General features: G+C 40.7%; 1 protein-coding gene across 5 annotated transcripts in view; it reads left to right on the forward strand.

Moving 5' to 3' along the window:
* The window catches only part of LOC128688039 (cilia- and flagella-associated protein 298), a 68,860-nt gene that overhangs the window by 22,566 nt on the left and 27,573 nt on the right, over nucleotides 1–18,721 (forward strand). For all 5 annotated transcript variants that reach the window (XM_070090060.1, XM_070090056.1, XM_070090057.1 and 2 more), the window contains 2 exons: nucleotides 9,774–9,870; nucleotides 16,610–16,780. In XM_070090060.1, coding sequence (XP_069946161.1) covers nucleotides 9,774–9,870; nucleotides 16,610–16,780 — 268 coding nt within the window. The remainder of the gene's footprint in view (nucleotides 1–9,773; nucleotides 9,871–16,609; nucleotides 16,781–18,721) is intronic.

An 18,721-nucleotide genomic window follows, 5' to 3' on the forward strand; every position in this document is an offset into this window, starting at 1 on the left:
TATGAAAGATGAGATGAATCATAGAATTGATGAGGGAAAAAGGGTGAGTGGTGCACTTAGGAGTCTGTGGAGACAAAGAACTTTGTCCTTGGAGGCAAAGAGGGGAATGTATGAGAGTATAGTTTTACCAACGCTCTTATATGGGTGTGAAGCGTGGGTGATGAATGTTGCAGCGAGGAGAAGGCTGGAGGCAGTGGAGATGTCATGTCTGAGGGCAATGTGTGGTGTGAATATAATGCAGAGAATTCGTAGTTTGGAAGTTAGGAGGAGGTGCGGGATTACCAAAACTGTTGTCCAGAGGGCTGAGGAAGGGTTGTTGAGGTGGTTCGGACATGTAGAGAGAATGGAGCGAAACAGAATGACTTCAAGAGTGTATCAGTCTGTAGTGGAAGGAAGGCGGGGTAGGGGTCGGCCTAGGAAGGGTTGGAGGGAGGGGGTAAAGGAGGTTTTGTGTGCGAGGGGCTTGGACTTCCAGCAGGCATGCGTGAGCGTGTTTGATAGGAGTGAATGGAGACAAATGGTTTTTAATACTTGACGTGCTGTTGGAGTGTGAGCAAAGTAACATTTATGAAGGGATTCAGGGAAACCGGCAGGCCGGACTTGAGTCCTGGAGATGGGAAGTACAGTGCCTGCACTCTGAAGGAGGGGTGTTAATGTTGCAGTTTAAAAACTGTAGTGTAAAGCACCCTTCTGGCAAGACAGTGATGGAGTGAATGATGGTGAAAGTTTTTCTTTTTCGGGCCACCCTGCCTTGGTGGGAATCGGCCAGTGTGATAATAAAATAAAAAAATAAAAGTATAGCCCTTGTGGCTTAGCACTTCTTTTTGATTATAATAATAATAATCTCCTAATTTCCACACTTTGAATTCTCTGCATAATATTTACACCACACATTGCCCTTAGACAGGACATCTCCACTGCCTCCAACCCCCTCCTCGCTGCAGCATTTACAACCCCTTCACGTTCATATAACAGTGTTGGTACCACTATACAGTGGACCCCCGGTTAACGATATTTTTTCACTGCAGAAGTATGTTCAGGTGCCAGTACTGATTGAATTTGTTCCCATAAGGAATATTGTGAAGTAGATTAGTCCATTTCAGACCCCCAAACATACACGTACAAACGCACTTACATAAATACACTTACATAATTGGTCGCATTCGGAGATGATCGTTATGCGGGGGTCCACTGTACTTTCATACATTCCCTTCTTTGCCTCCATTGATAACATTTTTTTTGTCTCCACATATACCTCACCGCACCACTCTCCTTTTTTCCCTCATCAATTCTATGGTTAACCTTGTTCTTCATAAACCCATCCGCTGACACATCAACTCCCAGATATCTGAAAACATTCATTTCTTCCATACTCCTTCTCTCCAATGTGATATTCAATTTTTCTTTATCTAAATCATTTGATACCCTCATCACCTTACTCTTATCTATGTTCACTTTCAACTTTCTACCTTTACATACCCTCCCAAACTCATCCACTAACCTTTGCAACTCTTCTTTAGAATCACCCATAAGCACAGTATCATCAGCAAAAAGTAACTGTGCCACTTTCCATTTTGTATTTGATTCCCCATAATGTAATCCCACCCCTCTCCCAAACACTCTAGCATTTACTTCTTTTACAACTCCATCTATAAATATATTAAACAACTATGGTGACATTACACATCCCTGTCTAAGACCTGCTTTTACTGGGAAGTAATCTTCCTCTCTTCTACACACCCTAACCTGAGCCTCACTATCCTCATAAAAACTCTTTACAGCATTTAGTAACTTACTACCTATTCCATATACTTGCAACATCTGCCACATAGCTCCCCTATCCACTCTATCATATGCCTTTTCTAAATTCATAAATGCAATGAAAACTTCCCTACCTTTATCTAAATACTGTTCACATATATGCTTCAGTGTAAACACTTGATCTACACATCTCCTACCCACTCTAAAGCCTCTTTGCTCATCTGCATTCCTACTGTCTGTCTTACCTCTAATTCTTGCAATAATAACCCTACCATACACTTCCTGGTATACTAAGTAAACTTATTCTCCTATAATTTTTACAATCTCTTTTGTCCCCCTTCCATTTATATAAAAGAACTATACATGCTCTCTGCCAATCCCTAGGTACCTTCCTCTCTTCCATACATTTATTAAACAAAAATACCAACCACTCCAACACTATAACCCCCCCTCTCCCCGCTTTTAACATTTCTGTCATGATCCCATCAGTTTCCGTTGCTTTACCCCCTTTCATTTTATGTAATGCCTCATGCACCTCCCCCACACAATCACATCCTGCTCTTTTTCACTCCTAAAAGATGTTATACCTCCCTGGCCAGTACATGAAATGACTGCCTCCCTTTCTTCATCGACATTTAAAAGTTCCTTAAAATATTCCCGCCATCTACCCAATACCTCCAACTCCCCATCTACTAACTTCCCCTGTTTTAACTGACAAGTCCATTCATTCCCTTGTCTTTCTTAGCTTGTTTATCTCACTCCAAAATTTTTTCTTGATTTCATTAAATTTCTTGACAGTGCCTCTCCCACTCTGTCATCTCCAATAATAAAAATACATAATAATAATAACAATATCAGTACAGTAATAATATTTTTTAGCACACCAACTGTCTCCCACCAAGGTAAGGTGATTTGAAAGAAAGGAAATCATTCCTGGAGTTTACCTGGAGAGAGTTCCGGGGGTCAACGCCCCCGCGGCCCGGTCTGTGACCAGGCCTCCTGGTGGGTCAGAGCCTGATCAACCAGGCTGTTGCTGCTGGCTGCATGCAAACCAACGTACGAGCCACAGCCCGGCTGGTCAGGAACCGACTTTAGGTGCTTGTCCAGTACCAGCTTGAAGACTGCCAGGGGTCTGTTGGTAATCCCCCTTATGTATGCTGAGAGGCAGTTCAACAGTCTCGGGCCCCTGACACTTATTGTATGGTCTCTTAACGTACTAGTGACACCCCTGCTTTTCATTGGGGGGATGTTGCATCGTCTGCCAAGTCTTTTGCTTTCGTAGTGAGTGATTTTCGTGTGCAAGTTCGGTACTAGTCCCTCTAGGATTTTCCAGGTGTATATAATCATGTATCTCTCCCGCCTGCATTCCAGGGAATACAGGTTCAGGTTGATGTCCGCCTGGAGCCTTGCAGTGTCTGCAATAGAAGACTCTGTCATGCAGATTCGGGTGTCATCTGCAAAGGAAGACACGGTGCTGTGGCTGACATCCTTGTCTGTCGGATATGAGGATGAGGAACAAGATGGGAGCGAGTACTGTGCCTTGTGGAACAGAGCTTTTCACCGTAGCTGCCTCGGACTTTACTCTGTTGACGACTACTCTCTGTGTTCTGTTAGTGAGGAAATTATAGATCCATCGACCGACTTTTCCTGTTATCCCTTTAGCACGCATTTTGTGCGCTATTACGCCATGGTCACACTTGTCGAAGGCTTTTGCAAAGTCTGTATATATTACATCTGCATTCTTTTTATCTTCTAGTGCATTTAGGACCTTGTTGTAGTGATCCAATAGTTGAGACAGACAGGAGCGACCTGTTCTAAACCCATGTTGCCCTGGGTTGTGTAACTGATGGGTTTCTAGATGGGTGGTGATCTTGCTTCTTAGGACCCTTTCAAAGATTTTTATGATATGGGATGTTAGTGCTATCGGTCTGTAGTTCTTTGCTGTTGCTTTACTGCCCCCTTTGTGGAGTGGGGCTATGTCTGTTGTTTTTAGTAACTGTGGGACGACCCCCGTGTCCATGCTCCCTCTCCATAGGATGGAAAAGGCTCGTGATAGGGGCTTCTTGCAGTTCTTGATGAACACGGAGTTCCATGAGTCTGGCCCTGGGGCAGAGTGCATGGGCATGTCATTTATCGCCTGTTCGAAGTCATTTGGCGTCAGGATAACATCGGATAGGCTTGTGTTAACCAAATTTTGTGGCTCATAAAAAATTCATTTTGATCTTCGACTCTCAGTCTGGTTAGCGGCTTGCTAAAAACTGAGTCATATTGGGACTTGAGTAGCTCACTCATTTCCTTGCTGTCATCTGTGTAGGACCCATCTTGTTTAAGTAGGGGCCCAATACTGGATGTTGTTCTCGACTTTGATTTGGCATAGGAGAAGAAATACTTTGGGTTTCTTTCGATTTCATTTATGGCTTTTAGTTCTTCCCGCGATTCCTGACTCCTATAAGATTCCTTTAGCTTGAGTTCGATGCTTGCTATTTCTCTGACCAGTGTCTCCCTACGCATTTCAGATATATTGACCTCTTTTAGCCGCTCTGTTATTCTTTTCCGTCGCCTGTAAAGGGAGTGCCTGTCTCTTTCTGTTTTACATCTACTCCTCCTTTTTCTTAGAGGAATAAGCCTTGTGCATACATCGAGTGCCACCAAGTTAATCTGTTCTAGGCATACGTTGGGGTCTGTGTTGCTTAGTATATCTTCCCTGCTTATATCGGTTAGGACTTGGTTTACTTGGTCCCACTTTATGTTTTTGTTATTGAAGTTGAATTTGGTGAATGCTCCCTCGTGACTAGTCTCATTATGTCGGTCTGGGGCTCCACGCATACATGTCTGAACCTCAATTATGTTGTGATCTGAATATATTGTTCTTGATATGGTGACATTTCTTATCAGATCATCATTGTTAGTGAAGATGAGATCTAGTGTATTCTCCAGTCTAGTAGGCTCTATTATTTGCTGGTTTAAATTGAATTTTGTGCAGAGATTTAAAAGCTCGTGTGAGTGTGAGTTTTCATCAGAGCTGCCTCCTGGTGTTATTACTGCACCCAACAATATTATTTGCTATATTCCTCCATTTTAGGTGCCTTAAATTGAAATCCCCCAGGAGCAAGATGTTGGGTGCAGGAGCTAGAAGATTTTCCAGACAGTGGTCAATTTTTAACAGCTGTTCCTGGAATTGCTGGGATGTTGCATCCGGAGGCTTGTAGACTACCACAATGACTAGGTTTTGGTTCTCGACCTTTACCGCTAAAACTTCCACTACATCATTTGAGGCATTTAGCAGTTCTGTGCAAACAAGTGACTCTGCAATGTACAGGCCAACCCCCCCCTTTTGCCTGTTCACTCTGTCACATCTGTATAGGTTGTAACCTGGGATCCATATTTCGTTGTCCAAGTGATCCTTTATGTGGGTCTCAGTGAAAGCCGCGAACATTGCCTTTGCCTCTGCAAGCAGTCCACGGATGAAAGGTATTTTGTTGTTTGTTGCTGGCTTTAGACCCTGTATATTTGCAAAGAAGAATGTCATCGGACTGGTGGTATTGTTGGTACTGGGGGGGGATTTTTTTTCCGGCATTAGTATCTGTATCTGTTGGTTTGGAGTGGAGGCCATCGACTGTGGTTCCACTCCAGGAATGACTGGATTTGGTGTACGATTTCTGCCATTTCCTGCCAGTTTTTTCTCCTTCCTGGCACTAAAAAACCTCTCCTTCTTGTATTGTATTCACTATCATTCCTTCAATCATGGTCTTGCCAGAAGTTTGCTGTCAATGATCATTTATGGAAAGAAAACATGGAATGTAAATGTATGAATTCAAGGATTATGTGGATTAAAATAAGGGCGAGATGTAAAATGTGGGCTGTTCTAAGCGTTTATGCACCTGGGAAGGGATGAATGTAGAGGAGAGAGAGAGAGAGAAAGAGAAAGAGACAGAGAGATTTTGAGAGGTGTTTAGTATTAGGGTAGTATTTGCGTAGTTTAGTATTACGTAGATGTACAACTTAAACTATGATCAATTTCTCTAGTATTAAGTAGTCTGTAAGCCATTAATTTAGTCTGCCCATAATGCCATGGCATGATAGTGGCTCTCTTTACACTGAAAATCATTATTGTAACTACAGAATCTCAATGTAAACTTGCAAAGAAATAAAAAAATGTATTGTATTGTAGGGAGCTGTGCATTAAGTAGGAAAATAGTAATTGTTTTGGGGGACCTCAGTGCTAAAGTGGGAGAATCTTTTATAGAGGAGGTAGTAGGTAAGTTAGAAGTGGCAGGAGTAAATAATAATGGGGGCCACTTTAATTGAACTATATAATACATGTTTTTAAAAGAAAAGAGGAGGAATAAGTTTTTTTTTTTTAACAAACTAGCCGTATCCCACCGAGGCAGGGTGGCCCAAAAAGAAAATCGAAAGTTTCTCCTTTTAAATTTTGTAATATATACAGAAGGGAAGAATTCCTAAGTATTAAGATTCCAAGAAGTTGCAGTGTCTGACAGGTTTGTAGATGAATGGTTCAGAGAACCGACATGTTGATAAATTAGACACATGTGCAACTCTTGGGTATCTTTATTGAGGAAACGTTTCGCCACACAGTGGCTTCATCAGTCCATACATAGGAGAAACTTGAAGAACAGGAGGAGAATGAGGTAATCAGTCCCTCAACCTTGAGTCGATGTGTTCAGTCCATCAATCTTGAGTAGAATGCGACAGATGAGCGGAGAAGCAGCTTATAAACCGTATGGCAGGAGAGGTGCAGCAGTCATAGGTGGTGTCACATTTGTTCAATGTGGAAGTAGGTTGTGCCCAAGAATTAGGCAAGCTTGCCTAATTCTTGGGCACAATATACAGAAGGGGTTACTAACTTCTTGCTTCTGGCATTTTAGACGCCCCCTTACGACATGCATGACCTACAGAGGAAGAATTGAGGAATAAGTATACAAGATATAATATAAGGCATTATGATAGCAGTTTGTTGGACTGTGTTTTAGTAGATAAAAGGTTGATGGGTAGACTTTAGAATGTGCATGATTTTAGAAAGGTGACATGCATCATTATTTGGAAGTACCTACATTGAGAGTAAGAGGTAGATGGGGTACAAAGAGAATGTCATTGGTGTGTAAGAGAGAAGTGAAAGTTTGTAAAGTAGAGGAGGAAATAGGGTAGGATTTAAGCAACTATTGGGAGAAAGGTGGGTTAGAGCCAGTACATGTAATGAGGAGATAAGGAGTAGATTTAAAGAATGCAGTGTTAGTGTACAGCAGAAGTTTGTGGATATAGAATGATGGGTGCAGAAGGAAAGAGGAGTGATTGGTGGAATGAGGTAGAGAGGATGGTAAGGGAGAAGAAGTTGGCATATGAGAGGTTTTTACAAAATAGAAGTTATATATGGAAGGTGGTGTGCATGGAGAGTGAAACAGAGATTGACAGAGTGGTGAGTGGAATGTGAAAGGAGAGTAGAAAAAAGTTTTGGAGTCAGATCAATAAGTGGAGAAAGCCAAGGGAATGAATGATTTTAATAGTTAAAACAAAAGAGGGAAATTTTTAGAAGGGAAGATAGAGTTATTGGGAAGATGGGAGGAATACTTGGAGAAATTGTTGAATATTGATGAAGAGGAGGAGGCAGTGATTTTATGCATTGGACAGGGAGGTATAACATCTTTCAGGAGTGAGGAGGATCCAGATGTGAGTGGGGGGAGATACACGAGGCAGTGGTTAGAATGAAAGGGGATAAGAGAGTAAGAGTAAGATTTCATTCGGATTTTTAACCCCGAAGGGTTAGCCACCTAGGATAACCCAAGAAAGTCAGTGCGTCATCGAGGACTGTCTAACTTATTTCCATTGGGGTCCTTAATCTTGTCCCCCAGGATGCGACCCACACCAGTCGACTAACACCCAGGTACCTATTTGCTGCTAGGTGAACAGGACAATAGGTGTAAGGAAACGTGTCGGAATTTCCACCCGCCGAGAATCGAACCCGGGCCCTCTGTGTGTGAAGCGGGAGCTTTAGCCACCAGACCACCGGGCCACTGGGATAAATGGGATTAAGATAGAAATGTTAAAAACAGGTGGGGATATAGTTTTGGAGTGGTTGGTGCACTTGTTCAATATATGTATACATGAAAGTGGGAAGGTACCTAGGGATTGGTAAGAGAGCATGTGTAGTTCCCTTTTATAAGGATAAAAAGGGATTAAGGATAGTATAAGAATTATAGGGGAATAAACATGTTGAGTATACCAGGTAAGGTATATGGTACAGTTACTATTGAAAGAATTAAAAGTAAGACAGAGAGCAGGGTCACAGATGAACAAGGTTCTTGGAAGGGCAGGGGATGTGTGGACCAAGTGTTTAAGTGTTTACATGAAGCATGTAAGTGAACAATACTTAGATAAAGGTAAGGAACTTTTTGTTGCATTTATGGATTTAGAAAAGGCATATGGTAGGTTAGATAGTAGAGCAGTGTGGCAAATGTTGTAAGTGTATGGAACAGATAGTAAGTTACTTAAAGCAGTAAGAAGTTTTTATGTGCATAGCAAATCTCAGGTTGGGGTATATAGGAAAGAGGAAGATTATATTCCAGTGAAAGTAGGCCTGAGATAGGGATGTGTGATGTTGTCATGATTGGAGTTGTAAAAGAAACAAATGGTAGGGTGTAAGGAAGAGGAGTGGGATAAAGAGATGAAGAATCAAATGCAGAGTGGGAGATGTCACAGTTGATTTTTGCTGATAACATGGTGCTTTTAGAAGACTCTGAAGAAAAGTTGCAAAGGTTGGTGGATAAATTTGGAAATTTGGGAGGATATGGAAATGAAGGAAATTAAAAGTGAACATTGGAAAGTGCAAGATTATAAGAGTATCATATAACTATAGACAATGAGAGGTTGGATATCTGATTGGAGAGAGGGAACATGGGGGAAGTAAATGTGTTCATATACATAGAAATGGACTTGTTGGCAGAGGTATGAGAGTGGTGATGGGGGAAAGGTGGGTGGTGTTCTGAGGCATCAGTAAAGACAATGAACCTTATCCATGGAGACAAAAAAGGGAATTTACCAGAGTATAGTGGTACCAACACTCTTATATGGGTGTGAAGCACGAGTATTAAATATTGCAACAAAGAGGAGGCTAGAGACAGTGGAGATATTATGTGTAAGGGCAGTGTGTGGTGTGAATATCATGCAGAAAATCCAGAGTGTGGAGATTAAAATGAGGCGTGGAGTTACCGAGGAGAGGTTATTGAGGTGGTTTGGATATTTAGAGAAGATGGAGCAAAAATTACTAGGAAGGTGTATAAATCTAGTGGAGGGAAAGAGGGGTAGGGGTTGTCATAGGAAAGGTTAAAGGTTGGGATAGAGGAGATTTTGATTTCTAAGGGCTTGGACATCCAACATGCTTTTATGAGTATATTAGATAAGAGCAGAACCAAGTGGTATTTATGACTTGATGTTCTGTTGGAGTGTGAGCAAGGTAACATTTATGAAGGGATTCATGAACTTGGCTAGCCAGACTTAAGTCCTGGAGGTGAGAAGTTCAAACCCTACACTCTGAAGGCCCCTCAAGGGAGGTTCCTTGACGTTGGTGAGGGGCTCTTGATCTAGGGAATTGGATCTGTGCTCCGGTTCCCTGAATTGAACCTGAATACCTTCCATCCCCCACATGCGCTGTATAATCCTACGGGTTTAGCGCTCCCCATGATTATAATTATAATAATAATTACACTCTGAAGGAGGAGTGAGAATATTGCAGCTTGGAGGGACATCTGAACTGTGAAGTCAGAATGCTTCTGACAGGACAGTGATTGAACACATGAGTTTTTTTTTTTGGGGGGGAGGGGTACCCTACCTCAGTGGAAGATGGCCAGTGTGTTAAAAAAAAAAGAAGTGTTCACTGGTAATCACTGAACCTGGCAAACAGTTGTCTTACCTGATAAACACTTGTCATTCCTGGTAAACCTTTATTATACCTGGTAAACAGTAGTGACACTATACAACAATGTTTTACTTGTATTCAGGGATGTGTGTGGAAGAAGAAATGGTTGCCAACCACTGGAGAAGATGCAAGAAGTGTTGTTGAAGACTGTTGCTGAAGCTAAGGCAATTGTATCTAAAGTAAGTAAAATATTGACAGCTTTTATTGTGAAGTGGATGACTGGCTGGGTGTAGTTGTATTGTTCAGTAGTAGCTGGCTGTGTGCGTGGGGGGGAGTAGGTGTACACTCTCACTTATACATACATATATACATACATACATATCCACTGGGAAGCTGTTATGACTATTGATGATCTAAATTAGTTTCTCAGGAGGCTAACCTCTCTGGTGTTGGAAGTACATGTATGTAGTAGGCACATGTCTCAGTGGCACAGGAGAAGATGCAAATTTGATAAAGAGAGGTGCTTCTTCTACCAAAGAAGACAACAGACATCAGAACTTCTCAAAAGCAGCAGACTCTCTGATCCACAAAAGGAAATTCTGGCTAAAGAAATAGAGAACATTGAGCACAAACCTGTTACATCATATACAGTCCAAAAGAGACAGAGGGAGCAAAAAGCCAGAAATGAAATTAGAAGAAATCCCAAATACTTCTTCCCTTATGTAAAATCCAGGGCAAAAACTACATCCAGTATATGGCCTCTAACCTTTTCAGGGTCGGCAGGCCCTCTCCTAAACTTGTTCTCAGGGTCAGAAATTTTTTGAAAAAAAAAAAAAAAAATTATTATTTTTTCTTATGAAATGACAGAGAATCTTTTCCCGATCATAATGACACCAAAAGTACGAAATTTGATGGAAAAACTTACGGAATTATGATCTCGCGAAGTCAGCGGTCTCGACGATGTTTACTCATCGGCGATTTCACCCACTTTGAGCCCTATTTTCTGCCAATTCCAATGTACCAGTCGACAAAAATCATACCTATTTCGCTAGAACTTCATTTTTTCAATCGAATGAGTACAAGAAACCACCCATTTACTGATTTCAACTATCCAATAATGTGGACAGAAATTGGCAATTTTGCCAATTTCACACAAATTTCAAAAGATGCCAATTTCCAAATAGGGTCCAGAATAAACAAGAGAGACATTTCTCGCACTAAAATAACATTTCCTCTGTTCATTACTCATGTCCCCAGGCCTCTGTTACATTTCTTTTGCTTTCCACTTTGAATTTTTATTCTCACAAAAAATAGAAGATTTATGTTATGCAGACTACTGCTTTCTTGTAGAAATGGCATAGAAATGGTATAAATAATATCAGGGCACTTGTAAAAGAATATAACACTCACCAGTTGACATGTATCGGATGCATGGCATGATTTGTTTACCTTTGAACTTTGGCAAAAATCGAACATTTTTGCTACTTTGAGCTCAATTTCAAGGTACTTTTCATTATGAAACCAATCAAAATCATCTCAATTTCCATAATATGTTTTCCATTCTATAAAATGAGACCAAGAAAACTAGAATACAACCATAAATAGCATACGAAAATACACTGCAAAGTTGCTGCTTTAAACCAAAAACACGGTCGAATGTTTTTTTTTCATTATGCACTGTGTGCTGCAGGATTTTTTTTATACTGTGCACACTGACCACATAGACCCATTCTTTCATATGTAGGCCTACAAGCTTTCTCTCGCTAGATTTGAAGGCGCTAGAATTTATGCGTACTAGCACAGCACCAACCCTGGTGTGCAAGCCGTGCTAGTATGGCACCAACCCTGAAAGGGCTAATTAATGGAGATGGAACATACACTGATGACAATAAGGAAATGAGTGAAATACTGAAGTTACAAGATGATGTGATCAGTGACCAACTCATCAGTTTACAGATCAATGATCCAAATAAATTTTTCATGAATGAAACTCAAAATGACACTGATATCCTCACAATTTCTGATTTCCTATGTCTGGTTGAATTTGAAGAAGCCGTCGACAGCATGTCCATGCATTCTGCCCCAGGACCAGTCTTGTGAAACTCAATCATATTATTTAAAAAATGTAAGAAACCATTATTTTACGCCTTTGTAGTTTATTGTAGGGTGTCATCCCACAGCCATTGAAAAACCACTGATATTGTCCCATTTCACAAAGGTAGCAGAAAGCAGTTGTAAAGAATTACAGACTAATAGCACTAACTTTGCATTATCAGACTCTTTGAACAGATCCTAAGAAGCAAGACTTGCATTTACATGGAATCGCAACAATTGCACAGTTCAGGACAGAATGGGTTTAGAGCAGGTTGTCCCTGCTTTCACAGTTGCTAGATTATTATGATAAGGTCTTTGGTGCACTGGATGATAAGCCAGATGTCACCGATTTAGCAAAAGCCTTGCAAATGAATTTGTCGCTAAGCAAGGAGCATACTATATTGGTAGTGGTTTGTGTCAGCCATCCTTGATATTGTTTTAATGTCACATTTTCACCATTTTAGTATACAGTGGACCCTCGACCAATGATATTAATCCATTCCAGAGAGCTTGTCCTTAGCCGAATTTATCGTTAGCCGAATTAATTTTCCCCATAAGAAATAATGGAAATCCAGTTAATCTTTTCCAGATACCCAAAAGTATGAAATTTTTTTTTTTCACATGAAATATACATTTTCCTACACAGAAAAACAAGGATACATGCACAGTAAATACTGTGCTAAATGAAGAATTAGTGACACTTACCTTTATTGAAGATGTAGTGATGAGTAATGAGATGGGAGGAGGGGAGATGGAGGTGTATTATTGTTTGGAAGGGGAATCCCCTTCCATAAGGACTTTAGGTACCAAGTCCTTTTCCGGGGTTACTTCCCTTTTTCTTTTAATGCCACTGGGAACAACTTGAGTCACTGGACCTCTGTCGCACCAAAAATCTGTCCATAGAGCTCTGTACCTTGCGTTCCTTTAAGATTTTCCTAAAATGGATCACAACATTGTCATTGTAAGTCACCAGCATGGCTTGCAATAGCTGTGTCAGGGTGATTTTCATCTATAAAGGTTTGCACCTTTGTCCACATTGTACAAATTTCCTTAATCATTGAAGAAGGCAACTTCCTCCATTTCTCTCCCCTCCTCTGAAACAGTTTCCTCAGTTGTGGTCTCTTGCTGTTGCAGATGCTCTTGCAGCTCATCAGTGGATAGCTCTTCATTGTCCTCCACCAACTCTTCCACATCCTCCCCACTAACCTCCAACCCCAAGGACTTCCCCAATGCCACAATAGATTCCACAACTGGCATAAGCTCCTCAGGGTTAGCCCCAAATGCTTCAAAATCCCTCCCTTGTACACATTGTGGCCACAATTTCCTCCAAGCAGAGTTCAAGGTCCTGTTAGTCACTCCCTCCCAAGCCTTACCTATAAGGTTCATGCAATTGAGGATACTAAAGTGATCTTTCCCAAAGTCTCTTAGGTTCAGTTGAGTGTCTGAGGTCACTTCAAAGCACTTTTGAAACACTGCTTTGGTGTACAGTTTTTTGAAATTTGAAATGACCTGCTGGTCCATGGGCTGGAGGAGAGGAGTGGTATTAGGAGGCAAGAACTTGACTTTGATAAAATTCAAGTCCTCCACAATTCGCTCAGGCAAGTTTGAAGGATGAGCAGGAGCATTGTCTAATACCAGGAGGCACTTGAGGTCCAATTTATTTTCCAGGAGGTATTTTTTTCACAGTGGGGCCAAACACATGATAGAACCAATCATGGAAAATGTCCCTAGTGACCCATGCCTTACTGTTTGCCTTCCACATCACACACAAATTAGCCTTGACGACACTGTTTTTCTTGAACACTCTGGGAGTTTCAGAGTGATACACAAGTAGAGGCTTCACTTTGCAATCCCCACTAGCATTACTACAAAACATTAGAGTTAGCCTGTCTTTCATAGGCTTGTGTCCTGGCAGTGCTTTTTTCTCCTGTGTAATGTAGGTCCTGTTTGGCAGTTTCTTACAAAACAGGCCTGTTTCGTTACAATTAAACACTTGTTGGGGTTTTAATTTTTCAGTGTTTATGCACTACTTGAATTCCTGCACAAATTTTTCAGCCACTTTTTGGTCACAACTGGCAGCCTCACTATGCCTTATCACACTTTGCTGGCCTTAAATTCACTAACATCGCCACTAGTTCCAGGCATTTTTTTAATTAAATCATCATGCAACTGCCTTGCCTTTTCACATATGATTGGCTGTGAAACACTATCTCCTGATAATCGTTTGTCATTGATCCACACCAATAACAGTCTCTCCACATCTTCGAGTATTTGCGTTCTCTGTTTTGTAAGCAGACTTGCACCTTTTGCAACAACAGCTTCCTTGATTGCTGTTTTGTAAGCAGACTTGCACCTTTTGCAACAACAGCTTCCTTGATTGCCTTTCTGTTGGCCAAGATAGTAGCAATAATTGATTGGGGTTTAATGTATAACCTGGCCAGCTCGGAGCCATGCACTCCACTTTCATACTTTGTGATTATCTCTTTCTTCAATTCGATTGTACACCTCACCCTTTTTACCACAGGAATGGCACTAGAAGCTTTCTTGGGGCCCATGGCAGCTTATTTAGCAGTTACAAGCACTAAAAACAATGGAATAATACAAAATGTATCGAATGTATGATTGGAACCGTCTGCAGTGGCTTGTAAACAATGGCACACTAGCTGAAGGCAGGGCAGCCGAGGTGCGCTCAGGCCAGACAGACAGGCGGACGTGTTTAGGACGATTGTCCTTAACCAGGTTTTTCGTCGTTGGCCAAGCCAATATTTTTACGCTAAAACGCATCACTATCCGATTTTATTGCTAGCCGATGTCATCGTTACCCGAGGGTCCACTGTATTTGGCAAAAACCAACGAAAAAAAATACATTGCAGTGGAACCTTGGTTTTAGGAGGGCTGACTGTGGAACATAGTACTGTATCTTCGATAGTATGCCTATGGCCTTGGAAATTTTTTTGGAAATTTGTTGTATATGTGTTTGAAATTTGAGTCTATTATCAAGGTGGATTCCTAAAAATTTTCCCTCTGTGAATTTTGTGATAGGTGATCCGTTTATCATTATGTTAAGAGGGACGCCTGTAGCTCTGTTACCTAACTGAATGAAGTAGGTTTTGTCAATGTTTAGAGTAAGTTTGTTAGTACGAAGTAGATTAGTCCATTTCAGACCCCCAAACATACACGTACAAACGCACTTACATAAATACACTTACATAATTGGTCGCATTCGGAGGTAATCGTTATGCGGGGGTCCACTGTACTCATCCAGGTAGATATTTTCTGTAATTCGGTATTTACAGTATTGGCTAGTGTGACTGGGCTCGGGTGAGAGAAGACGTATGTAGTGTCATGTGCAAATAGTGTGGGTTTGAGTAGTTGCGATACATTTGGTAGGTCATTTATGTATATGAGAAAGAGAGGAGGGCCTAGGACACTTCCCTGTGGGACACCAACTGTAATTGGCTGTGCAGAAGAGTTTGCCCCGTTTGTGTACACATGTTGGCTTCTGTTGCTGAGGTAAGACGACTAGGTAGTTGAGGGAGTGCCCTCTTATACCAGAGTGCGACAATTTTATATGGAGCAAGTCATGGTCAGTTGTATCACTACCATCCTCTACTACCATCACTACCATCCTGTACCACCATCACTACCACCCTCTACCACCATCACTACCACCCTCTACCACCATCACTACCACCCTCTACTGACGAGAAACAAAGCCAGACTGACTCAGAACGTGTGGGATGCTTTGTGTGGGCATGGGCGGACACGTTTGGTATGGCGGACCACTGTCAACTCGACAAAAACTGAGGTGATGAACAAAATTTTAAAGAAAAGTCGTCGAAAACCAAGGCAAATGAAACTGAGGTTCTACTGTACACTTAACCCTCGTTATAACTGACTTTTAAAGCAATGGACAGGATTCACTGGATAAATTTTAACCCCTATATTTTCTGTAGTTTCTCCATGGAGAAGCGGAATAGAATTCTTCCTCCGTAAACAATGCGTGTCGTAAGAGGCGACTAAAATGCCGGGAGCAAGGGGCTAGTAACCCCTTCTCCTGTATACATTACTGAAGTTAAAAAGAGAAACTTGTTTTTCTTTCTGGGTCATCCTGCTTTGGTGGGATATGGCCAGTTTGTTGGAAGAAGAAGTTTTTCTACAGTTATTGCAGTATACTCTGAAAATTGTATTCACAGCTTCATTAGCTATACAGAAGAGTACTTAAGTTTTTTTTTTTTTTTTTTTTTTAATATTATTGCTTTATTGAAAACGTAGACACTCTCCACTGTTAGTCAGTTATATGAATGGTTTACTGTATTTATAATTCATCCTTAAGAAAATATGGTTGTCCCAATATTGGAAGAGCGAGTCATTGTAAATAATTATGTAATTGGCTCCAAAATGCCAATGTAATAAGTGTGAAGCCTTGTGTTACGGGGCCCTGCTATATTTATAATATACAGCCCTGCATATACAGCACCTCTTTGGTGTGCCATATTTTTGTTAGCTTTTAATCAAGCCGTTGTTCTGTGTTCCAGTTACAATCGCCAGTGCGTGGAACAAAATGAACAATGGCTCAGTTGAAAGTGAATGAAAACGTGGAACACCGAAGAGGTGCTGTATATGTGGGGCCCTCCTGTATCTTTTTTAAATTTCTTAGATAAAGAAATCCCTACTCAAAGAGGGGTCCTGGCCCAAATGCTCTCAGATTAATTCTCCCCTACCTTGGATTGAACCTGGCCGCTTCCCACTCCTTAGGCATATGAACGCTATGGATTTAGAACACCCCCGTGATTAAAACACAAAATTAAATTTATAATGTAATTGATGTTTTCTCATATGTTTATCAGCAGTATGAGCATCTACTATGTTTGATATTTTCAGGAGCAAGTTAAAAGCAGCGTGTGTCTAACAGAGCAACACATATGTGATGCTCTTGATATTTTGCGAGGAGCCATCATGATTGTCTACCCTATGAATCTACCTCCTCACGACCCAATCAGAAAAGAGCTAGAGAATCGGGAAGTGCTGAGTGGAACTCAAGATGAGAAACTTGTAAGTGGGACTTAGTAAGAGTTTTGTGATGCACTAACCTTTAACCTTTTCACTGCTCCTAGAATAGGGAACACAAAATCTGTGTTATATTGTTAATATCTAAAAATATATAATATAATCTAAGGTGATAAAAAATGACCAGAGCATTACAAGGTTAATATCGCCCATAACAACTTGGCACAGATGAAGATGAGTTGTATTATAGAGTCAAGACTAGCCACAAGCTGATATTGACTTTGGGAGAAAACAAATGCTTTGAAAAACTAATTGCCCTGTTTAAACAATAAAGTGGATTCAAGGAAGGCTGTGAGCACACTAGGTAAACACACACATTAATCACTCACAACAGCAGAACAGAACGACATAAGCAACGTTAGCAGCACTTGGAAAATCATATAAAAAAGACGTAGAAAAACTACTTAAACATTACCATTGGAAATCATTATGCTCAAGCTATGTAATACCTTACCCTCAGAATCTTTAATTGGTTAACAATACTAAAAGCCTTGGATTGTGTTTGTCATGAATCTTTCACCCCACTGTCATGTGCATGAGAAAGTTAGTTTGAGCCCCACCTACCTCAATCAGCTGCCATAAACGACAAGTGGCAAAGCTGGTTAGTTACAGCATTAGCGATAGTTTCAAAGTAGGTAATGGAGACTTAAGATTGTAAGTGGGAGTGCTGTGTTATGAGAGTTCCTCATTAATCATAATGACTAAATTGGCTAGGTTTTTAGATAAACTGCCTAGTATGATTCTATTCATTACTGAAGTACAGTAGACTGTTATATTACACAGATTTATTTACCATGTTTTGGTTATTGCACTATCGAAAAATTGTGGCACAATTTTATACAACACTTCATAAAATTAACTTAACACAGTTCTGTTTGTGGGTGCGGAAAAAATTTCCCCAGCTCAAGCTGCAGCCTTGTTGTGGGTCAACAGGGAAGACCTCCCACAATCCTCTGCCACCCCCTACACTCCTGCCATCCCCTGCCACCCCCGACACTCCCACCACGCCATCCCAGCCATCGTTAATACATGTCCAGTTCCATTCTGTCTTAGGACAGATTTGTGTTTTGCTCTTTTAATTGCCATATCTTGTATCTGCCAAGCAGTCATAGCACCCAGTAGGTATACGAGTGTTTAAGCCATAGAATTAACAAAGAGAATAGAGATATTAGACAAGAGATAGCCTGTGGCATTAATGAAGCTTCATTTTGTACAATTAAAAAGAATGAGGTAAATGTATTAGTTTATGTGATGAATAACTGAATGACTTGACTGACTGGACTGACTGACCTACTTGACTGATTTGACTGACACTTAACTTACTGACTTTATTGACGTGACTGTCTGACATGACTGACTTGACTTATTTGACTGATTTACTTGACTTGCCTACTGACTTTATTGATTTACTTTACTGACTGACTTGACTGATTTATTGACTGACTTACTGATTTAAAGTCAGACTTTTTCACTGAAGAGGACTATGACAAATCTAAAAGCAGTGCTGTGAAATGGTGTCTAGAGCAGCTGATACCTTACCATCGGCTGTATAATATACTGCTGGGTAAAATAGCCCAGAAATCCATTACAGAACTTGTGCACTCTCCAGTACAACCATCAACTTCAGTACCAGTACCTCTACCATCCACCTCAGCCCAGTAGGGCCACAACATAACTCTCCACTCTCTTCACAGTCATCCACAAACACCAACACCCACAATATAAGGTAAGAAATACTATTATTTCTGTTGCATTTGTAGTCTTAAACAGTAAAAACAGCATAATTCATCACAATAATGAACTACAATTACATATTCACTTTTATTTTTGTAAGATCTGGAGGTCTAAAAAAAAGTTGTTTGGCATTTTTGTGGCTCCCAGAAATATAACCCTATTTTTCCCATAATTTCTTTAGTTTATCAAACA

Source organism: Cherax quadricarinatus, chromosome 30, assembly GCF_038502225.1.
Source record: "Cherax quadricarinatus isolate ZL_2023a chromosome 30, ASM3850222v1, whole genome shotgun sequence".
NCBI classification, from domain to species: Eukaryota; Metazoa; Arthropoda; class Malacostraca; order Decapoda; family Parastacidae; genus Cherax; species Cherax quadricarinatus.